Raw genomic sequence first — 24,842 nt, 5'->3', positions numbered from 1 at the left:
CTAACAGTACTAACCATCACAAAACAGCTAATTCAATATGCTATGACTATGATTTTAATATTGTAATTCACACCTTGACCATCTCATAGTATGTTAAGTCTGCAAACCAATGAGTGAATGGTGTTAAGCTTGACTAATTTGCATCAAGTATTATGCTGCACTAACAAGGATACTAATACAGTATATAATGTCTACTTAATCATCATTATGTTTGTGGATTATTGTTCTCCAAGAGCTCCAAAGCTTTTGGTTCATGTTTAACACACGACTTGACTGCTTTCTGACCCTATATATCATATATGGTAAAAGGCAAAAACAACTTTTCCTGCTTGGTAAGTGAAACTTGAAAAGATTGCTAGTCCAATTAAAAGCAGTCAGACGAATTCAACCCCTATAGGTTTTATACCTAGATGATAACATATGCTGCATTGTTAATTGATCAATGTGCTCTAATCCTTCCTAGTGTGGTCTAATCCATGACACTAATTATGATTAATTCACTATATTTAGCTTAATCAATGCGCTTCCATACATGCAAGGAGGGTATTGTCATGAAAAACGAGAATCGGGTTTAATACCTATTTGATTGACCGTTAATAATTCAGTTGACCATTAATAATTGTACTCTACAATATATTGAAGCACATTAAAGGCATAATTTTTCACTTTAATACACAGAAATAATAATTGAGAATGAAAACAAATAATCCGGGAATTGGAACTAACAAGATCGTGAATGATATTTAATAAGAATAATATTTTATAGAAGTAACTAAATTATTAATTAAAATATCGGATATGAAATAAGAATCAGATTTTTGTTAACCTGATTTATCAACTACTCCCTTTGTTGGGATATAATAGTCGCTTGACTTTTTTCCACCTATTTTTAAGAGTTTTGACCATACACTTATAAATATTATTTTTAAAATTTTCTTTTTGTGAATAAAAATGTTGGTGTCGGATTTTTATTCACAAAAGAAACATTTTAAAAATAATATTTATAAATATGCTCAAAACTCTTAAAAGTACGAGAAAAAAAGTTAAGAGACTAATATATCCTAATAGAAGGAGTATCATACAACATGCTTATATTATTACTGCCTTTGTCCCACTCATTTTATCCAATTTTTTTTATCACTTGACACATATTTTAATATTTTTATAAAATATAAATGTATAATTTATTTTTAATATTTTTTGTTTCTAACTATATTTTTATTTAAACAAATAAAATAATTTATAAAATTATATAATTTATAAAAATTTTAAAATACGTGTGGAGTCCTCCATCTTAAACGTATATAACTCAATGAAACGAAGGTAGCCCATGTTTGAAGGAGGGGAGGATTTACATATATATTCTCAACGTACATCTGTATCAATTTATAAACTTAAAAGGCAGATGCTTTGATATCAAACCTAACTATTGAACTATCCTTTTCAAGCTCATTATGAAGCATAGCATCTTCAGCATCATATGCTTGATCACATAATTGACCAGATTATTTATTCTAACCAGTGTAGTTATCACATAATTGACACCTACATATATTCATGCTTGAACACTTCACTAGAAAAACACCACAAAGGGAAATGTCAAGCATCGCATGAGTTAAAAAAAGAAAAGGAAATAGCAGATGATATATATATATATCAAGACCGAATCTTTTATCTGTCTTTTCTTTATGTTTCTATACTTCTCTAGTTCAATCATTCGATTCAATGCAAAAACGTCTTCGAATTTAAATGAAAAAATAAGGATAATGCCATTAAGAAAATCGAGCAATGTCACGAATGTCAAAAGAAATTTAATACTTCTTACAAAATGTTTTTATATTGTTGCAACCATCTGTGAACACGAGTCTGATTCATTGGGTCCGGTCCGAGTCGGGTTCCTGCCGACGAATCTGCCACCTATCCGCTGATTTGTGGTTGGTACCGTTGTTTATAATTTAGTTTATTTTAAATAAATTTGTATTTTTTGACTGATAAAAAATAAATTTGGCATGTTTTGTGACATTGCAAGGATTTAGCCTAAAGCTGGAGTGGAAGAAATGCCATTCCTAGTAGGGATCACAGCTTAAATCATGACCGAGATTCATATATCCGAAATGTTAAAGGCCGTTCCATATCATATCAGGTCCAGGGCGAAAGCAAAATTTTGGATTCTATCGGCAAAAATTCTTATAAAATATGTATGACATTGCGAATTAATATTTAACTAAATAGGTTAATACATAAATTATACTAATGAAATCAAAGACCGGCCTGAGTACTAACAGGTTATTGGGGCAGCCCACTGCGCCGGTTGTCCCTCCGTCCCTGCTCCTATGTACTCCGGTGCGCGGATTCTTTGTTAACGGGGAACCTGGTTGATGCCGAGGGTAATAAGAAAGAAATGCTCATTGAATTCATGATCGAGGTAATCCCACTCAAAATGATTCCCAAGTCTAAAATCACTTTTTGACCAAAACAATACAACTGCATTATTATTAATTTTACAGACTCACCGTTGTGTATTTTCATTTTTCAACACCATATCATGAGGTTATGAGTTCGTGTTTATAATAAATTTGAAGTATATTTAAAATGTTAGATACTCAAATATCAATTCTTTATCTAAACTATGATATTGTGATAAATTTCGATTGTTCTAAATATTAAAAACTCTTACTTGTTATTTCTCTTTTTTAATGCAATTTATCCAAAATTAATACAATAATATTCATAAATATGTCAAAACTAATCAATATTTTAAAATTATGTAAAATTCATAAAAAAAATTCATCTAAATTGGAGTGAAAGCCGGCGCCAGAAAGGTGTTTGAATTTGATGTGTCGATAAATGAGAGATTCAATAAAAAATTTGCCCCCGCAATGCTGGTGGCCATTCTAGAAAAAGAGCTTGGCTGGGCCCTAATCAATTCCCAGTTCTTGTACATGGATAAATTTTTGAGACAATCCTCACATTTTTTATTTAATACTCCTTCTGTTTTGAAATATAGGTCGCTTGACTTTTTGACATATATTTTTAAGTTTTTTGATCGTTTAATTAAAATTGTTATTTTTTAATTTATTTTTTCCCGAATTATAATATTAATCATATACTTTTAATTGGAAACTTTTTTTATAGAAAATGATTTAACTATACGGTCAAAAGACTTAGAAATGTATATCAAAAAGTCAAACCACTTATATTTCAAAATAGAGGGAGAATAATAATACGCGCACGAATGTAATGCAACTACTCATCATTGAGAATAAAGAAAAGAAGAATAAAGAATCCCTTGTCACGATGATGAAACTAATTTTGTGGGGAAAAAAAAAGGGATGAGGAATTGTCAGGAAAAGAACCCTAATAAGGAATAGTTAGAAATAGTATTCCGAGCTTTATTTGATTTGCCAACTCGTCGTCTTTGTTTTCGATCTTTTATTCTACTTGTCTCCTGCACCCTAAAATAAACTTTCTTTGTATCGCTCTCCGCATCATGCAATAAATAAGCTAATTTTAGCTAACAATCATCATGCAATATATGCATCAAAATGTTCACCTAAATTTAAATTCACATCATTTTACAGTTTCGAACTTTTTTTCTTGAATCCTTGGAATTTTAATTTCGCTTGGCCCTCCTGTGATGTGAACCGTCCTAGCTCCCAATTCCCAAACTCCTGGTTGTTGGTGTGCTTTAAACTTTAAAGAGTTAAAAGGAAGTAATGATCCCTACTAATTAGTGCAGCAAAAAGCAAATGTCACAATGGCAGTCAAGTGATAGAGAATCATTCATTCGTATTCAAGTGTTTGCCACTGCAAAGCAGAATCGAAGGAAGTTCCTTTACAAAGAAAGAATCGACTATAAAGCTCCAATCACATCTCTCCAAATATCTCTAATGGACGTTTAAGCAGCCGCATAAATTAATCGACGTTTAAAACGTCTTGATTTTTTTATTAAATGAGTGATTAAGTATTTTTAAAAATTATGAGCCAAAAAAAAAGTATTTTTAAAAATTAAATTTAAATATCATTTATTATAGACAATGTTCTAATTAAGAACTGTTGGCCGTCGAGACTAATTGATATCTAAAATGCTTTCATTTTTTACTAAGTTGATGATTAAGTATTTTTTAAAACTAAGCGAATAATTAAACGGATTAAGTACTCATTAAACGGAATAAGCGGCTGAACTATCAAATTTAATTTCACAATATTAATGTTTTGGTATTATTACTATCACTATATTAAAAAATGTAGAAAATTATCTTATTAAAAATACTATAAATAAATAATTTTAATTTTGAATATAATAACATTATACCTAAATATTTAAATGTGTATATTGTTAGTCCGGTTAATGACCCACTTTAAATTTCACTTAAGCGCCAAAATATTTATGTTATTAGATATATCAGAGGATACTAGTTCTGAATATGAAAATTTTATTTATTTTTTTCATTTTATTGTATTTTTGTTAAATTTAAATTAATTTACTAAAAGTAAAGAAATGAAGAAAAAAGTATATGAAACAAAAAAAAAATTGGGCACCCTCTCTTTGGTTTTATCGTATACATCAGTTTGGGCTCATCTTCCATTTCCTCATCTTCATAAAGCCCAAACCGTGTGCAGTCAAGCCCGGTCCACAACTGGTCAATATAATTTTCATCCCCAAATTATACACAATTATAAAGCACTCAGTTTCGGTGCTGTCCCTATCACCGAACGATCACTATGCTCACTCTTCAATAAATCAAAAGCAGCTCGTCAATTTTCATATATGGAGTATCAATTTTCTCGATTCGCTACTTAATAAGCCTCATCGACAAGATTTTATACAAGGTAATTATTCATAAATACGTTACAAATAATTATGCATGCTATGATTTACTGTAGATGAATCTAGTTAAGTCCGCGTCAAAATTTGCACGTTTATGTGAGATTTTCGGAATAGTACTGTTTCGGAATGTTTTAGTTAATATATGATTTAGTTAATTTCGAGTCCAAATTGTCACGTTTATGCCGAGATTTTTGAAGTAATATTGTTTTGGAATGTTTTGGTTGATTTTTGATGCAGTTAAGTTCGAGTCGAAATTGTCATGATTATGTGGGATTTTTTGAATAATAATGTTGTGGAAGGTTTGAGTTAAGATATGATCTTGTTAAGTTCGAGTCGAGATTGTCACGTTTATGTGAGATTTTTGAATAATAGTGTTTCGGAATGTTTTAGTTGATATTTCATGTAATTAAGTCTCATTTGAAATTGTCACGATTATATGAGATTTTTGGAACCATGATGTTTTGGAAGCTTTTAGTTAAGATATTATCGAGTTAAGTGTTTTAGAATGTGTTAGTTGATATTTGATGTAGTTAAGTTTGAGTCGAAATTGTCATGATTATATGAGATTTTTGGAACAGTGATGTTTTGGAAGCTTTGAGTTAAGATATGATCCGGTTAAGTTCCGGTCGAAATTGTAGTGTTTATGTGAGATTTTTGAATAATAGTGTATTAGAATGTTTTAGTTGATATTTGATGTAGTTAAGTTCGAGTTAAAATTGTGACGTTTATGTGAGATTTTTGGAATAATAATGTTTTAGATGATATATGATTTAGTTAAGTTCGAGTTGAATTGTCATGTTTATGTCAGATTATTGGAATAATTATGTTTTGGAATGTTTTAGATGATATATGATTTTGTTAAGTTTGAGTTGAAATTGTCATGTTTATGTGAGCTTTTTGAAATAATTATGCTTTAGATGATAAATGATTCAGTTAAGTTCGAGTTGAAATAATGTTTTGAAGTCAAGAGTTTGATAAAGGCTAGTAAAATAAGTTCATGTTTGTTTTGAGTGATTAAGTTCCCTGGTGGCTGGTAGGTTATTTGTTATAAATGTGATGCATTACTTGACCTATAAAATTTTTTCAATAAATTTCAATGATCCCTGGGAGCTTGTTCGTTGGATTGTTACAAGTGATGATAATAAATGTGTCCGAATCATGAACATTGACTAGGTTGTAGTCCACACAAACAAACATAGGCCAGGGTGATTTTGCCCTTGATAACCCTGTCCCGTAAAATAGGTTTAATGAGTTCTCCATGATTCATTCTTGGTAACCTTTTCCCCAAAAAGGAGGGGCGTGTTAGTGATTTTATATCAAGTGCATACTGTATTCTTTATTGGTATTTCCTTTGGTATTAAAGTATGGTACTTATGTGCATTGATTGTTTTGTTTTGCTTCCCTCATTTTGCATGTGAAGAAAAAGTTATATTTTGAAGGTGTAAGGAATAAATTTGAGGTTCAATGGCTGGATGGTCGAAGCCAAAAGACATTTTGGCACTAACAAGTTATGAAACTAACTGTGAGGGCCATAAGATGCCGGGTGACAATCTTGGTTTTACTGTGAAAGATAGGATTTTCCATGACTGCAAGGATGATTTGGAAAGTTTGTTTGATCAAGTAATTCCAATTTTTCTGAGGGAGATATCTGTAGATAATTGTGCTAGACCTCTTCCGGCAATGTTGAGCAATGGCCAGCCAGTGAATTTGTTTCAGCTGTTCTGTGTAGTGAAAAGAAACGGAGGTTTCTGTAATGTGTCTGAGAATGGTATGTGGGGTTTGGTTGCAGAAGGATGCGGTTTCAGTCCTGTGTTAATGTCGTCAATTGAATTAGTGTATATTAAGTATCTCAATGAGTTAGATGGATGGTTACGAAAGATAAAAATGGATGCGAGGATGGATAATGGCGAGACCCAAATTATCAAAAAATTAGGTCTGTTAATTGAGGAGTCAAAGGAGCTTAAGGGTCTGGTATGCAGTGATGAGGACAAGGGGAGGAACACTGGTAAGGTTGAACTTGATTTTGACAGCACTGGAAAACCTACCGATATTTATGGTGGTAAGCATGGACCGCAACAGTCAGATGACAGCATGAATTTAAATAAAGTAAATCATGCTGTAGAAAGTAGCTACGACAATGAGAAAGACATAATCATACAACATGACAAAAGTATTACTTTTTCAGCCAAATCCTTTGTTGAGAACATAATCAACTCTCAAAAGAAAAAATTGTGTTCTGAGGCTAAAGTAGAGAAAGTGCAAGTGAAAGTAGAAGCAAGTAGAAGTTTTGTTGACAACAGAACTATTGGTGTTCGGGATGATTATGATATCCTTTTATCTGCTAGAAGTGTTGTTAATAAAGTAATTAGTTCTATGAAAAGTGAATTAGGTCCGTCAAGACCATCACAAGAGGTAGCCAATGTCAGAAAGACTAATGACTATGATCGATATTTTTCACCCAAAAGAATAGTTGATAAAGATGTTGATTCCCGGAACAAGGTAAATAGTCTGTTGCCTTGGAAAGGCATAAATGTAGTGCATGGAAATGTGGGTAATACTAAAGCTGACTGTGGAAAAGTGCGCATTCCAGATAATGCCAGGGTTGGGAACCCTGTTGTGTTTCGGAAGAGGAAACGGGAACATATATCTTTACCGGGAATGCTGAAGTGGATGGCTCATGTTGCAAAGCACTCCAATGATCCAGCAATTGGAGAAGTACCTGGGCCTTCCACTTGGAAAAGTCATGGAACTCAAGAATACTGGCGGCAGGCTTTGTTGGCACGTGAGGCACTCTTTGTAAAAAGACCAATATATGCAGACCTTGTAGAATCTTCATTTCAGGTACAATAATATTGTCTGTAAAACCTCTGTTCACCATTCCCACTCCCTAATACAGGCATGGGACCTATTTCTATAATTTCTTCGAATAAAACAGTGTAATTTATTCCCATTTAAAAATTTATACACACACATAAATGCAAGTTACATCAACACAAATAAGAGCCAAATTTTCATATCTTGTGTTCATTCACGTAGGACTTTTGGCTTTTACTAGCGAGTTAAGATGAAGGATCTGGTTATTAAAGTGTCCTAATTGTTTCCATTTAGTAAAACTTCTTCAAAAATTAGTTGTTAGTTTTATTGGGCCTCTATGGCTCTACGAGTCAATAATTTATTTAAACCAATCCCTCCCATTATAGATAGTAGCATTAGCACGTAATCAGGTAATCTGCATTAGGATTATAATCCACCCTAGACAAATTCCACAAAATCTGTGCCAAGCACCGCCTCAGACAAAAATCTAATGGAAGATATAATTTTGTTAGATAAAGTAAGAAAGGATATTCTCAATTTTGTTAGATAATATTAAGAAAGGATATTCTCAATGGTACTGGTATTAATGACTATTCCTGGTGGTAAAATAGATCTATGCTCCAATGACTTTTGTAATTCTGATAGAATATAGTAAAACTATATCAAATATAAATAAAAAGTGATGATTGCCAAATTTTGGTACTATAGCGTTGTTTTATCTTTGATTGTAAGTGCATATTAGGTAGATTATAAGTCATAAATGCTAGGTATTATACGTATTTTGTTTTTTGGATATGGCTTATGACGAATACTAATTATGACTTTGATTACAGTCTCTCGCTTGACACAGTAAATCATAGTTACTATTGCTACCAGATTCTCATATATAGTCATTTTAGTAACCAGCAAATTGTATACTTGCTTGTTTCAGCTTTCGTTATATCTCACAATATAATATTGGCATTAAATTACAGAAGAAGCAGAAGATGCATCCTTCAATGTATGAGGACACAGATGTCATCCACAAATCCGCAGAGAGAGTGCAACGTAGCAAAAGCTTCTTATTGTCAAAATCTCAGTTTTCCCCACATTGGAACCGTGACGATGCTACTCCAAGAAACCTTGCAAGTCCTGGCCAAGTAGAAACAGATAATGCGCGGAAAGTGCCATCATCTCCTATGAGTGAGGGAATACTAAGTAGGTTTGCCTTGGCTGTTTCAGGAGAGGAGGCCCCTGTGAGCGATGTTTCTGTTGGTCTTTCTTTTCAAGCAGAAATTCCAGAATGGACAGGCGTGGCTTCAGAATATGATTCGAAGTGGTTAGGCACAAAAATGTGGGTTCCGGATAAAGATGAAAATAACAAAACTCCAACAGAAAAGCATCGTATTGGGAAGGGAAGGCAAAGCACATGTGATTGTCTGGCTCCAGGTTCTTCAACATGCATAGGGTTTCACATTGCTGAGAAGAAATTAGAACTAAAGGTTGCTTTGGGTCCGCTATTCTATCGTTGGAAGTTCAATCGGATGGGCGAGGAAGTTTCGCTGGGCTGGACAAGAGAAGAACAAAAGAGATTCAAGGCTATGGTGCTACAAAATTCTACTGGCCACAACCATTTCTGGAACAATGCTTTCAAGCTCTTTCCTTCCAAAACAAGAGAGGATTTGGTGAGCTACTACTTTAATGTCTTTGTTCTCCGGTGTAGAAGCTATCAGAACCGCGTCACACCAGATAGCATAGACAGTGACGATGACGAAACAGATCTTGGACCTATTGGCAGAAGTTCTTATTTTGCAGGAAACCTTGCTCCAGTAACTTATTTTACCTGAATACTCAGATTGGGAGCAACCTTTTTCTATATGGAGTTTGTATACATATTATGACTTGTAAACTAAATTTCTGGCAGGGACCGATCTTTTCGGTACTGACCATCTTTCTCTTTTCCTGAGATGATCGTAGTTTTAAGTCTTAATGTGTCTAGCATGACTATGTTTGTAGAAGTCTGGAAGACGATGGTACCTGGTTTTCTAAATCGTTTTCTTGCTGGAACATTTAGTCTAAGTTGGTATTGTCTGTGCTTCTTTCATTAGCATTCTAAACATATACAGGTCTCTTTTAGAATCTCATTTATCAGGTATATGGATGAAGGAATTAGAAGTTATTTCTGAATGTTGTGCCTTGAATATTCGATATGATGCATGTGGAAAAACAAATTTCTGCATGGAAGAAATGCGACAAAACGCGACGAAGTCATGGCAAGGTAAAATTCCCAGGTATGTTTCTCTCTTATTCTTTAAGATATGGTAGACAAGAAAATGTTGTTCATTCTACTGGCTCAATCTCTGAAAATGTTTTTGAGATTGCTTCTTAATACTTGGCTCCATTTCACACACATTCTTAGTATGACCGAGTTCATAATCTATCCTGTTTTAATGAAGTATGAAGCATGGGTGATTAGGTGATTGTTCAGTGCCTTGCTTGTCGTTTGGCTTAACTGATGCTTAGCTTATTAGGGTGATGTGAATGTGATAGTCTACTGATAAGCCCTTATCTTTGATTGATCGTCGTAAATTTTGAATAAATTCCGAGTTCGATTATCTTTTTTCCCGAAAACTAAAAAGAATATATTATATTATCGTCTCAAAGACATTAGTAAAACGAAATAGAATTTTATTAAACAACAACACGTTTTACAATAAAACAGAAACAATATTTTACAATAGGATATACATATTTTTATCACCGAGAGGGGGCGTTTTTACGGTGGGTGAGATTAATTTCTAGTTTATCAATCAAATATTTTAACTTATCTTAATTTTTAAAAAGAAATCATTTATTTTCAAAAAAAATCATACTATATATATATTTATCTAATATATATGGTTTAATTTTTCTAATAAGTGATGCTAAAAACTTATTAAATATCTAAATTTTAAAAATAATATATAAATATAATTTTTTTCTAAAATAAATTTTTATTTTTCTTGAATATATATATCAGATTTTAATCCTACTTTCTTTCCATTTCACATTAATTCATACCGATTTCTTAACAGCCCAACATCAGATGCACAAATTAATCATTTATTAATAAACCTCCTTCTATAACTTTTTTTATTGCAATTTGCATCAGAGTAAAATAATACTCCCTCCGTCCCAGTCATTTGTATACAAATGGCTGGGACACGGAGACCAAGAAAATGGGTCAGAAATGAGTAAAGTTAGATGAAAAATGGGTATAGTGGTGGGACCCATTTATATTTAATAATAGATTTGAGATAGTGGAAGAAAGTAGTGGGTGTAATAGTGTTTATATTATTATAGAATGAAGATAGTGGAGGAAAGTAGTTGGTATATTGATATTTTATATTATAAAAATTTACTACTTTTGAAATGTATACAATTGATGGGACGTCCCAAAAAGAAAACCGTATACAATTCACTGGGACGGAGGGAGTACTATATGAAAAAAACTGACCGAACATCACAATGATATCAATACAATTGGGAGAACACGTGTTATTGTTAGAAAGGTTAGTTTGGAGTAGCAGGTAAAGTTTGTACAGGTAGTTAGATGCGCAACCGCACGTGCATACTTTGACAATAATTCTCCATTTTTTATCATTATCCCTTTTCAAGCCACGACTCTTCCGACTCACATATTTTCTTGGACTTCACCGTCCTCGAAAGTCAAATAAATGAACTGATTCAAGTTAATAAATCCGAAAATTTCAAATTCGACTTTAATAATAGATAAGTCTTATTCAATTTTATTTATGAAACGTGATTTTTATATATGATATAAATATTATATAATAAATTTAGTTTTATTAATTTGTATTGGTCCATAAAATATAACAAAATCAAAAGTTTTATATATTACCACTTATTAAAATAATCATATTTAAAATTTATATTATTGAATATATATTATAATATTTTTTATATAAACTTTGAACCTTTCAAATTATCAGGGGATCTTTGTTTTCTAGAAGCAGATAAACTCTTACTCGAAAATTTGGATGGGCTTGGAAATGGATTTTAAATCGGAGAAAACTCCTGGTCACGAAGTAACACGGTATTCATCTTGTTCGAGCTAGCTAACGGTGGCTGCAAAAGGACAATCTCGTAATTTCACAAATACAAGGACAGTAAAATATGCGACCATAAAAGTCCTTGCCGTGTTCGACCTGATCAACACTTACATACTCGCAACACGTGTGTGTTTATATTCAGACATAGATACACAAATTGCAGTTAAATCTGAAATTCGCTATACTTTCAATATCTAAATTTCGAATCCAGTTTTGCTTAAAATCTCGTCGAAATTTGCGAGAAATTCGATTTGATCGGAAAATTATATGTAAGCTTTTGTTGAGTTGATCGACGAAAGATGAACGGAGGAGCTCACAACACATACGAAACTATAAACGCAGCTGCCAATGTGATCGCATCGGCTGAGAATCGTGTGCATCAAGCTTCTCCACTTCAGGTGATTCATTTATGTTCTTTATACAATGAATTCTACTTTCTTTGCGTTATTACACGTCATTCTGTACATATTTCTGTCGTCGTGTTACTTTTTTACGATGTTTAGTGTTCCGGAGATCTCGGAAGTGATTTTTTTTTTTTTTCTGTTTATGTGAATTTCCTGATATTGATTTCGGATGTTTTGAGTTGTGTTGTTATAAATTGAAATCGAATTGTTATTGTAGAAAGGTAATGGAGTCTGCGCTTTTTTAGACGGTGAAATTTGTGATTCGAGAATTATCGGATTAAGAATTTGCTGTGTTGAATGTATTGTGTAGAATGTGATGTACATTAGCCAATTGGTAGATTGGTAGTTGAGTACAGGTTTTTGAATACGCTTAAGAAGGCGAATTTGTGATGTTATTGCAGAGGAACTGTATCTGGTTCCTTTAATTTTGTTAATACGTTATGTGTTGTATTTGTTATTGGAAATGTTGTAATTTGAGAAAGGTTAGGGAGATCGCATTTTGGTGTCGGTGAAACTGTTTATAGACTATACAAGGGTAGCTGGCAGTATTAATTTATCAGGTTAAATGATCACGGTGAAGAATGTGTCCTCTGGATAGACCGTGTACATTATGTAACTAGTAGATTGTGCTTGAGTATAATATTTTGGATTCTTTTTAGCTCTCCATAGAGAGGCGGTTTAGTGTGGATATGCATCTATTGTTATTTCCTGCATTTTAGTTCAGTTGCTGAGGAGGCAATCGTGTTCCCTCTGTTCGAGTAAACTAATTATTTCTTGTATTATACTGATTTATCTGTATGATGTCTTTTCTCCCTGCCAAGTTCGGGAGAAGTGTGGACGTAAGTCCGAATCTAAACCCCTGTATGGTTTTTTCATAGATCAGTGATTTATAGAAATAGCACTTCAATTTTCCAGTAAAATGTTGGAGTTATGACTGATAATTAGGTCAGATACACTATTACTGGATCTTCTCAAATTTGGGTAATTGGACCTATACCATTGATGTATCATGTATGATAGAATGTACTGCTTAATGAATGTGTTCTTGAGTAGCAGAATGTTATAGTGGGTTATTTCAGATGTATATTATTATATATGATATAATGTACTGCTTAATGAATGTGTTCTTAAGTAGCAGACTATGGTGGGTTCTTTCCATATGTATATTATTAATATTTTTAAGTACTTTATAATTGCTTAATATCTCTAATTATTTTGAACCTCAAGGTGACTGAGTGACATTGCTGCAACTTAACTACTAAGTTACATCATCAAATTTACCCAGATAAAGAATACAATCAATTCATTTGAATGATGGAACTTGCCTCTTCATGTTGTCGAGAATTATAAACTATCGTCGTTTTTGTTACATACATGACGAAACCAAACATACTCACTCTATGTGACATGCATAACTCTTACAACTATATTATCTTGAATGCAGAAAAAACGGTGGGGAAGCTGGCGGAGTTTATATTGGTGTTTTGGGTCTAACAAACAAAAGACAAGGATTGGACATGTTCCTGAACAAACAGCAGGAGCAGATGGTACTGCGGAACACAATTTAAACCAATCATTGTCTGTGATACTTCCCTTTGTGGCACCTCCATCCTCTCCTGCATCTTTCCTTCAGTCAGAACCTCCTTCCACACTTCAATCGCCAGCTGGTTTGGTTTCTCATTCTGCCAACGTATACTCACCTGTGGGAGCAGCCTCTATGTTTGCTATTGGTCCTTATGCCAATGAGACCCAATTAGTGTCGCCCCCTGTATTCTCAACATTCAATACTGAACCATCCACAGCTCCCTTTACTCCTCCTCCTGAATCTCTTCAGTTAACTACGCCTTCGTCGCCTGAGGTGCCATTTGCTCAGCTTCTTGATCCCAACCACCAAAACAGAGACGCTAATAAAATATATCCGTTGCCCCAATATGAATTTCAGTCCTACCAGCTTCACCCGGGAAGCCCACTTGGCCAACTGACCTCTCCCAGCTCGGGCATCTCAAATTCAGGGACCTCGTCTCCTTTCCTTGATTGCAATTCTACTCCTGCACGACCACACTTCCTTGATTTCCGTACTGACAACCCTCCTAAGCTCTTGAACCTTGCCAAGCTGTCTCCACATAAATGGGGATCCCAGCAAGGATCTGGTTCTTTGACCCCAGATAATATGGGATTAAAGTCCCAGGATGGTTCTGTGCTGAATGAGCAGAACTTTGATATTTCTGCTCTCAAGATTTCATCCGATGTGCGGAAAAATGATGAAACTGCAATTGATCATAGAGTCTCATTTGAGATCACTGCAGGGCAAGTCGGTAGATGGGTGGAAAACAATCTAATTGCTTCCCCGAAGGTTCTATCTAAGTCGGAATATGTAGAGGGCATTCCTGAAGGCGATGAAGGTTCAGCCAATTTGCCTAGTGATTGTGAGTGTAATAATACAGGTGCAACATCTGATCAGACTGAACAGAGAGCTTGCAGAGACTGTGCGGATAGGGAGAAGCATCAGTCAGTTACCCTTGGGTCTTCCGGAGAATTCATCTTTGACAATGCTGAAGTAGGAAATACTGAAAACCCACCTAGCATAGGTTCTGACTGGTGGGCAAAGGAAATGGTTAGCGGTAAGGAGGCTGTACCAAGTCAGGGCTGGACCTTCTTTCCTGCAACGCCGCCAAGTGTCAGCTAACGGATGCATATTAAACCATTCTTCAGTTTTGTGCACATAGGTGATGCAAGTTGAATTTGGACGTATGTTGTGAAGTTTGCGGTTTTGGATCAGAGATACATATCCCAACTCATACCTGCTTATAGCGAACATCTCCTCACTCTGAATCAGACATTCGAAAAGCGTAAAGTAGAATAATGATCAGTTTCAGTTTCCCTATATAGTGCCCGTCCATGTTATACCAACTTCTGTCAATATATATGCTTGTCTTTCCAGAATGATATGCTTGTCAATATCGGCACTCTCTAGATCAATCAGATTAGAAAAAAGTTTGTAGTCGCCTTGGCTATAACTGTGCTAACAAATGGTCTCTTCTACTTAAATTTTGCTCATCTTGCAATTGAAATGGTAGGAGTTACTTGTAGTGTGGATTCTAAACTGATTGTTTCACAGATGGAAGTGAAATAAGTTAGTGCAAGACCAATGCTGCTTGTCGGTCAGTGATCATCTGTTTACTAATCATTTCTGCAGAAGCATTCCTGCATCTGGAACGGATGAAATTCATGTTAGTATCATATTTATATGATTTTACCTTTTGTTTTAGACGGAAATTATGTACATTAACATTTTTTCCGAGCTATTGGTAGGCATTTGGTATTAGAATATGTTTCTGTTCTTCTGACAGTTTCCTTGTTTAATTCCGTTTCATGTTTAATTCCGCTCTTTCGAGAGTTCGGAGAAAAGTACCCGGGCCTTAAAACAGACACTCAACCGGAAACAGATGAAATTTTCGGCTGGACCTTATGGTCAGTTCAAAACTGTTCTTGTGTAGGCTCTTGAGACTTGATGAAGTGATGTTCATGTCCACAGAAAGATACTGATTTGTTGCAGAATAATATTCCCTCCGTCTCAATTTATAGGCTCCTTTTGTCAAAAAAATTTGTCTCAAAATACTTGTCCCTCTCTTCTTTCAAAACAAATTTATCTATATATTAATAGTACTTTTTTTAAACTCAACATTATTCTAATTTCTCAATGCACAAAATCTCTATATTTATTGTGAACTGAGAGACTAAGAAGATTGACAGTTGAGCTGAATTCTAACCAACAGCTTTAATCATCCCAGGATTAGAATTTTGATGTGTTGTGACTGTGGAGTCTTGATAAATTGCTTGCACGTAACGTAATCGAAGATAAACATTTTCATTAATTTAGCAACAAACTTAACCAGATGAAATAGTCTTGTCATCCTATTTCTCTGTTTGTTTTTCGATCATAATAAATCTCAACTGGAGTCCCTCGGCTACAGGGACGAAGCTATGTAGGGGCCAAAAGGGGCCATGGCCCCCCTAGGGTTTCCGTAATACTATAATTTGTATTATATAATTTTGAAAAAAATTATATTTTCTTTTTATATTTATATAAATATAAAAATTTGGCCCCCCAAAAAAATATTTGTCCACTCTTAAGAGATAATTTTAACATTATAAGATGAAGTGTTAATTTTTAGATTTCTCTAATTTATGTATTAGACCAAATTTATGAATAAAAATAAACAAATATATATATATATATATATATATATATATATATATATATATATATATATATATATATATATATATATATATATATATATATATAATTATACTATTTAAGAAAAAGATTTATGTGATAAAGGTAAACGTCAATATAATTCTTTTACAAGAATTTTTGGTGGAGGACTTTCTTATCCGAGAAACTTAAACCCCACTTATTCATTTTCGTAGAATAAATTAAGTTAGTCTTTGTGCATTATCAGTTTTTTAATTAATATTAATATTTTTCTACTCATCGTCAATTCAAATTTTATCATCCAGGTAATATTTTTACTTGTTTAAACTATAGTTTGTCATCTTGTAAATAAGTATAATATTTTTTTTAAGGTTAATAAGCATAATGTTTAGTTTTTGAGATATTGTAAAAATTTTACTTACTCTTGTTTAAAATACAATATAATTTTTTTTGAAGTACAATTTCATTTAATGTGTGTTACTTGCTAATTAAAGATTATCGTATAATTTAGAGTTATTATGATGAGTTTCCTGATATTTTATACTCTTATATATCTAAAGACAAATAGCTAAATATTTTAACTGACACAATTATATATTTGATTTCCTGGTTTAAAAGAAGGCAAGGTTCTACTATAATTTTTTTATTAGTACTTTTGTATTTATTTTATATTGAATATTTCACTGTGTTGACGAAAAATTTCATTGTGTTGAAGAAATTTTTTTGGCCCCCCTTATGAATGTTTGCTGGCTTCGTCCCTGCTCGGCTATCGAGAATATTGTTCATTTGTTTGTGTCGAAAGAGTTATGCGCCAGTGACTTATATTTTTCTCCTTAATTTGACTATTTATAGAACTATTATAATATTTTATTATTTTATTAATAATTTAAAATTATTCAAACACATAAATTAAAAATTATTTTTAAATTATAAATAAATTTTTACCAACAAATCATAATTATTTTTTATAATATTATATAATACTTTAATTCTTGAGGGTAGGTGTAAGCTGTCCGTTGTGGAAATAATCAAACCTGACAGAACACTGATGATAATAACTGTGACACCCATGCATTGTACGTGGTAATTACTACTCCCTCCATCCCATTTTAAGTGTCCACTTTGCAAATTTCACACATCTTAAGAAACAATTAATGTGATGTTTTTATCATTATCTTCACACACCTATTCACCTTGGTTTTTATAAATATTAATTACGTATAGCATCACTCCTACTTGAATACCGTGTATTTGACCTTTCTTCACTTCAAATTATACTATACATTCATATTCCCTACATTAATGCATTAATGAATTTAGGAAAGGCTTGTTGGTTGTATTTAATATTGGAACTAGTAAAAAATTGCATGGGTTAAAGAGTATGACACATATTTTGGGAATTTTTTTTTTGGCAAAATGGACACTTAAAATGGGATGGAGGGAGTACATATGATCTATGGTCCGTAAATCATGGAGCTGTCTATCAACAACCGATCATCCAACAAAGCCATGTACGTGGCCATTGGCCGAGGACAAGAAGGATCAATTGATCGTCAAATATTGAGTGAAAATGAAACTCAAAATCTGAAAAGATAGAGATAACTCAGTGGTTAAGAGTTTATGCTCTGTCGTTTTAGGTTTTGGTTCGATCCTGGCTCTCACCCCGAGAAATTTTGTAGAACAGATAATCATTTGTAACCCTGGCTCACCTCGAGAAGTTTTATAGAACAGATACTCAATTGTTGCTCTTTCTGTCTCAGAACACTATTATTTTTCGTTAATATTCATGTTTTATTATATCATAATAGTTAAGTTATATGCTATTAAAATTTGTATTATTTTTCCAGAAAAAATAATAATTTTAACATGTAATTCCTCACCAACCTTTCTGAGACAAAGTTTATGTAAAAAAAACCAGTTTGGTCTGGCTAAAATAAAATTTATAAACAAGAATGAAAAATTGAAAATTCGTAAATATAAACTGTTATACACATACATGTACTAATGTACAGACATCATATCTACATTCGACTCATAGATGATTATTGTAAATATGCAGCAGAGAACATATTCAAGCAACATAATTTAGCTCCTCATCAGCTTTTGTCTTGCCCATGCATGCAGAATTATCTGCAATCTTGGCCACCACAGGAGCCAAGTCCCTAGGGTGCACATCAACCTTGAGCCCATATTTCATGAACAATGTCAGCGACATCTTCTGCTCCACGCGGTGCCCTTCCGCCACTGTCAGGCGGTGGCGCAGCAGCACTGCAGCCGCAATTGACTTCATTTGCAGATAGGCCAGGTCCTTGCCTAGACAGATCCTCGGCCCTGCATTAAAGGACACAAATTTAAAGGGATCCTTGGTTTCGAATTTTGTACCATCTTGAGTTAGCCATCTTTCAGGTCTGAATTCGAGACAATCCTCTCCCCATATGAACTTCATTCTCCCGGATGAGTAGATTGAGTAGGTGATTGATGAGCCGGCCGGAACCACCGTGCCATCCGGCAATGTGTCGTCGGAGAGCACGTGTTTCGAGTCCTCCGGGACAGATGGATATAGCCTGAGTGTCTCGGACAGAGCTGCCTTGAGGTATATCAGTCTGTCAACTTCTTCGAACACTAGTGGCTCAGCAAGCCACGTGGATATATCCCTGCCACGTGTCTCTGTCAGAACAGAACATATTTCTAACAAGATTTTTTCTTCTACTCTGGGGTTTTTTGTGACCAGCCAGAAAAACCAGCTCAGCGCCACGGAGGACGTGTCGCGTCCAGCTAGGATGAAGTTGAGTGCCACGTGTTGCAGAAATTTGTCAGAGTATGACTCTTTTTTCTTCATGAAACGAGACAGCAAATCGTCGTGTGGGACCCCACCGCCGCCATTTTGCTGACTAATCAGCTCGATCTTACGTGTATTGATGACACCTGTCAAGTACTTGTCCACGTGGCCAACGCCCTCACTCAAGCCGACTTCCATGCCAATCCTGAGCCATTTTTTCAGCTTCCAAATCATCTCTGGCAAGATAAATCGCCTCAACGTAGCCTCCGTGGCTCGATCAAAAGCCGAAGCAAAATGATTCTCAGGCAAGCCAGGAGCCAGAGTCTCAGGATCCTTACCAAAAGCCAATCCACATATATTATCAAAAGTTAGCCTTAACAATAAATCTTGAAGATCAACCGGCTCGCCTTCAGCCTCAGCCCTCTTCAGAATCGGACAAAACCTAACCTTAATGGCTCGACTCACCCACCGTGCCATGGCCTGGCGCAACGTCCTAGTCGTAAACTCCAGCGCAGCCGTTTTGCGCTGGAATTTCCACGTGTCACCGTCAGAATTAAAAATCCCCTCACCAAGCAAATCATGAAACACACCTTGCCAATTAGGCCCCTTGGGGTAATTCTCAAACCTCACCTTCAAAATATGCTCTAAATTATTCGGATCACAAGTGACCGTCACGAGGCCTTGCTTCCGCGCCAGAAATGGCACTGCAGCAATGCACGTCTGGTACGTGCCGCCACAGGCTCGTAAATTTTCAGCTATCCAATCATGCATTCTGTCAGAATTCTCAATCAATCCAGGGAGACTCCCCAACAAAGGCCACACTCGCGGACCCTTCAATGGCCTAATCATCGCCTTGAACCACATCATATAAGCCGCGATGACTGCAAACACCAACATGATCGTCGATGCATCCATTGATCAATGTAGGATTTTACGGAAATTTGAAGTCCAAGAACAGAGGAAAATAGCTCTAGGGTTGTCCAAGACAATGAAAGAGTGAGTATTAATAAGGGGATGGACCGACTTTGTGTACATTTTGTAGCTCCGTAAAATATGAAGAGGCTTTTATGGCGTGTAATGCAAGTTGTTGGGAGAGAGTTTGCTAGCTGCTAACTAATTACTGTAAACAACCACTTTCTACAATTTTGAAGATATGTTAAGGTGATTTCGAGGAGGTTTCAAGGTTATATCGGTTTTTAATACGCATCGAATGACATATTTGTAAATATAAGATCCCGCCCCTCCTTGATTTACATAAATATCTATCTGTCTTGAAAATAATTGTAACGGCATGATGTCCTCCTCAGACCAACAAACTCCAATATATGTCTCGTTACAGAAGAACCTTATGTCGTATGTCCTGCAGCTTTGTTTGCCCTATTTGCATTGACACGTAGTATTTACGCAGGATTCGGGTTTTTGATAAGCGGTTGACATTAAAGGAAAAATGGCTAATTTCGATCAAGATAAACGGGTTGAATTTACTTATTTTCGATCGTTCTCGATCATAATTGAATATTTTCGAGCACGGGGTCGAATAGTTGAAAATACCTAGACGATCGAAAATAAATTGTTTTCGACTGATAAATTCTAACTTTTCTATCTATTGTTTTTTCGACCGTTCTCTATTTCGACAAAATGTGGGTCGTCGATTTACATTTTTTTCCTATTAATTTTGACCGATTTATACTCAACTGGTTTCGGTCGAAATTATAGACGAACGAAAAAATCCGTCGAAAATAACCGTTTTTCTTTCGTTATGATTGAGCAATTTTTTATATCATGAATTAAAATTTTGTATATGAATGCAAAGGACATGCAACGTCACTCTATAAATTGAAGCTTTAATCACAAACAATCCATTACAAAAACGCTTCACATATAAAAAAACGTTTGAAGATGTTTACAAACAATCGATTACTACATACCAGCTTCCTAATATGGATATGTATATGAAACTCTCACCTAATTTGGCAGGAAAAAAGGGTTGAGTGCAGAAGTTATAGCAATAGTTGGGAAAACGAAGAAAATAGGGCATACATATGTTACAATGCAGGATACATTTAGATTTGTATAGTTGGTTGGAAGATGAATGAAGTAAAACTAGTACGACACCACCTTGGCTGGTCTTGCAAGAAAATGAGGAAAAATACAGAGCTGACATATTTGATATTTACAAAAACTCTTAGCTAACCTCATTTTAATTCTTATCCATTTTCTTTTTTCCATGTTATCCCGTACTCTTTTCGTGTCCTTTTTTTATATAAATAAATATATCTATTTTTGTAAGAAAAATATGAGTTACACCTTCCATTTCTCAAATGAGTTGGCTGATTTTATATAAAGCAATTTAAAGTGTATTGACGATATATTTCTTTAATTTAACTTTTTTACTTTTTTGTACATAAATTTTTATTCTTAATATTTGTATTTACAAGAATTTTTTTGAAAAATAAACTATGTTGCTATGAGGTCAATTTCTTTTTCTATTTTTGATAATTGCAATCAATTGAATTGTGTATTAATCAAATATTAAAATTATAGTCTGATGATAATTTTTTAAAAAAATATTCAAAAAGTTGTATTGGAAAGAGACATGAGAAGTATGTATTCAAAAAATTGCTTAAGAGACGGGAGAGTATTTTGGACAAATTTTTTAAGTTGTTTTCCTCTGTGAAGTGTTAACTGATTTCTATTATACTGTAAATCAAATGAGTTGACACACCAACTCAATCTAATTGGACTCAGATCTATTTAACAGACTGAAATGAAACAATAATTCAGTAAAACAAGTTTGTCTAGACTTCAATAGGATTTTTTATCAAGAGAAACAAACTCATTGCACAAGCAAACTGAAAGGAAAAACTTTACTCACATACTCACATTAATAGTTTGATAGTTAAAATGATCACTCTGCGATTCAGAGGACAGACAAATTAAGTCAGATTGTTGCATCTTAGAGAAAATCCACACGAATTCGATGTTATGGCACAGAAAAGTACAGAAATTACACACAATTCTGAACAGGTCAATGTATCTTTTAGTGAAAGCTACTTTCCTGCTGTCAAGTTCAAGCTGAAATCCCACAGTCTCTTGGCCAACTCCGGATCCTTAGACATTGCGCTAGTGGCGCTGGGATCTGCTTTGTTACTGTCTATAAAGTATTCGCCGCTAACCCCTTTAACTTGAGGATGCAATGCCACATAGCATGTAGTTGCTGCTCCCTATAGGAAACGAGATTCACATTAGCTCATGAATCAATTTTAATTTTGCATACACGACGTCAGAAATATAGATTTAGGTATTATAGTTGAAAGAAAATTGCAGAGAATGTGTATCAGAAATGCAAAAGAGAAATAAAACCTGGGCAACATTTTTGAGAAAGAACTGGCCGATGGTAAAGAACAACCCTGCAACAGAGCAAGAAAGCAGCTGAATAAAATTGATATAAATCAATATATGTCTAAGGTAAATTTGCAGATTGAAAAATACTTACAACCGACGAGGTTGAGGTTATTTGTAATATTAGTGGCAATAAGCCCAGGATGTAGTGAATTCGCAGTTATATCTACTCCATCTGCCTGTCAATCGTAGAGAAAGAAACTAATAGTAAGTTTCAGCAACCAGTCTTTCTACACCAAGGTTTCAGGTCTTTCTTGATTGGCTAAAATCATTCACCAGGATAACACAATGCACTATAAGATGATGACTAGTCGACTATCCCTGGCTTGCAGATACATGATACTCATTTGTCCGCTAAAAAAAATCAAGCTAATATTCGATAGTAAATGAAGTAAATGTTACCTTTAAGCGCCTTGCTAGTTCATTAGTGTGCAATAAGTTACAAAGCTTTGATTGTCCATATGCAGCATTCCCATCATAACTGAAAGTAGGCCAAAATTACAACACAGTAGATAAATGATGATAACAACTGCAAATAATCATCTCTAAGAAGCAAATTAATTTATACTGTATTGTTTAGTTTATTAAAAACGCAAGCGATGAAGTAGAAACACATCATTTGTTTTTATATAATCTTGCCCCTTGTTTTTAGCTGTCGCTCAGTTGCAATTTTGTACATACTACACAAATCACAAACACGAGTGGTCTTGTGTGTGTGTGCACATTTTGAGTTCTGACATACGCACCTAGATTCCTCATTGATTTTATCAAAGCGAATTCCTTCTTTATAACTGCTCTTGTGTAGCACAGATGACAAATTAACAATTCTTCCTTCTTTGTTGCTCTCACGTGCTGTTTTTTTCATCGTGTCCAATAAAAGATTTGTCAAATGGAATGGGCCTGAGAAAGGGTAAAAAGACCTTATTATGCATGTAAAAGTAAATAAACAATAATGGCAACTAATAAAAGGAAGCGGTGGATAACATATCACAGCATACCCAAATGATTAACAGCAAATTGCTGCTCTATGTTGTCTTTGGAGAGCGTGAAAGGAGGTGCCATGATTCCTGCATTGTTACTTTTGACACCAAACACAAGCAACTCAATTGAAGCAAGGAATAAGAAGTAGAAGACAATAGTATGGCACTGAAAAAAAATGGCTAAACAGTATCTTACATGAGGATGTTTAAGGGAAGACCGGAGGAAATATATTCAGAAGCAAATTTGCTGACAGATGCCAGTGAGTTGAGATCTATCTCCATGACATCAATTGTAGCATTAGGGGCTTCTGCGAGTATTTGTTCTTTAACTTTGTTTCCAGCATTAACATTTCTTACTCCCATAACAATGTGTACTCCACGCAAAGCAAGAGCACGTGCAGTTTCGATTCCAATCCCATTCGATGCTCCTATTATCGTACATCAATAGGTAAACGAACTTCTTCATACAACTTATCTGTTAAGTTCTAAAGCATCTATCGAAGTATCCGATAATTTTCACCTATTGTGTTGCACTATATGTCTATATCAATTTCACAGTAAAGAGGTTTTAAACCCAAGTACACCAGGATTAGATAGCTGGATCACTGATTTGTCCTACTTTTTTTTTCTTGGTTTTCCCCCATTTCGGGATTAACTAATGAGGGCAGACATTTTAAGCATCTATCTAAGATCCTAAATACTTTATATCCAAAGCTAACTAAAACAACCCAACAAAAGCACTTATGCAGATCACAGGTAAAAAAAAGTCACTTGTCCAAGCCACAACCAACACTATCAACAGAGTTGAAAACAAGCCCATCACTCATCAATCAACAAACAAAAGTACTATATATCTGAGCTATCAGAACAAACCCAATGCAAATCAAAGACTAACAACAAAAGAAATCATAAAAAAAATAAAAAAATTGTCAGTGAGTAAAAAGAAGACCTGTAACAATAGCAGTAAGGCCAGTTCCATCAATCCCTTGAGTAACTTGCTCAGCTGTGGATTTACCAGAGAACCCAGATGGCCCAGCCCATCCAAAAATCCACATTTTAACTTTCTTGTTAATTAAGATTAGGAGAGATAAGTAAAACCCAAGTCAAGAAATTCTGTACTGATGATTCCTAAAGCTAAAAATTTAGTACAAAACTGAAGTTATTACAAGTGAGTTTAAGTGTTGCTCTGATGTAATAATAAGCTAGTGGAAAGTAAAAGCAACTTGGGCCAGCCAAAAGAGACCAAAAATAGTAGAATATTAGCTATATAAGTATATACTACTAAAATAATACCAGCTTTAATAAAAGCAGCGCAATAATTC

General features: G+C 34.3%; 4 protein-coding genes across 4 annotated transcripts; 2 read left to right on the top strand and 2 right to left on the bottom strand.

Annotated features, from left to right (window-relative positions):
• The first annotated feature begins 4,692 nt into the window (after positions 1-4,692).
• Positions 4,693-9,693, top strand: LOC108196644 (AT-rich interactive domain-containing protein 2). The gene is made up of 3 exons (XM_017364032.2): positions 4,693-4,833; positions 6,252-7,672; positions 8,620-9,693. Exons 2-3 carry the CDS (start codon positions 6,296-6,298, stop codon positions 9,469-9,471), a joined length of 2,229 nt encoding a protein of 742 aa, XP_017219521.1. The 5' UTR covers positions 4,693-4,833; positions 6,252-6,295; the 3' UTR covers positions 9,472-9,693.
• A 2,130-nt stretch (positions 9,694-11,823) lies between these two features.
• On the top strand, positions 11,824-15,503 carry LOC108204561 (uncharacterized). The gene is made up of 2 exons (XM_017374067.2): positions 11,824-12,134; positions 13,585-15,503. Exons 1-2 carry the CDS (start codon positions 12,036-12,038, stop codon positions 14,824-14,826), a joined length of 1,341 nt encoding a protein of 446 aa, XP_017229556.1. The 5' UTR covers positions 11,824-12,035; the 3' UTR covers positions 14,827-15,503.
• Positions 15,504-18,312: 2,809 nt separating this feature from the next.
• Positions 18,313-20,333, bottom strand: LOC108196352 (cytochrome P450 86A22). The gene has a single exon (XM_017363608.2). It carries the CDS (start codon positions 20,051-20,053, stop codon positions 18,431-18,433), a length of 1,623 nt encoding a protein of 540 aa, XP_017219097.1. The 5' UTR covers positions 20,054-20,333; the 3' UTR covers positions 18,313-18,430.
• A 1,658-nt stretch (positions 20,334-21,991) lies between these two features.
• LOC108199832 (short-chain dehydrogenase TIC 32, chloroplastic) lies at positions 21,992-24,761 on the bottom strand. The gene is made up of 8 exons (XM_017367863.2): positions 24,470-24,761; positions 23,717-23,948; positions 23,539-23,618; positions 23,287-23,440; positions 22,943-23,021; positions 22,635-22,719; positions 22,502-22,548; positions 21,992-22,362 (listed from the first exon to the last, which is right to left on the bottom strand). The coding sequence occupies exons 1-8, from the start codon at positions 24,573-24,575 to the stop codon at positions 22,189-22,191; spliced, it is 957 nt and encodes a 318-aa protein (XP_017223352.1). The 5' UTR covers positions 24,576-24,761; the 3' UTR covers positions 21,992-22,188.
• Between the last annotated feature and the right edge of the window lie 81 nt (positions 24,762-24,842).

This window comes from Daucus carota, chromosome 1 (genome assembly GCF_001625215.2).
Source record: "Daucus carota subsp. sativus chromosome 1, DH1 v3.0, whole genome shotgun sequence".
Taxonomy (NCBI): domain Eukaryota; kingdom Viridiplantae; phylum Streptophyta; class Magnoliopsida; order Apiales; family Apiaceae; genus Daucus; species Daucus carota.
This window is presented reverse-complemented; position numbering and strand designations above follow the sequence as displayed.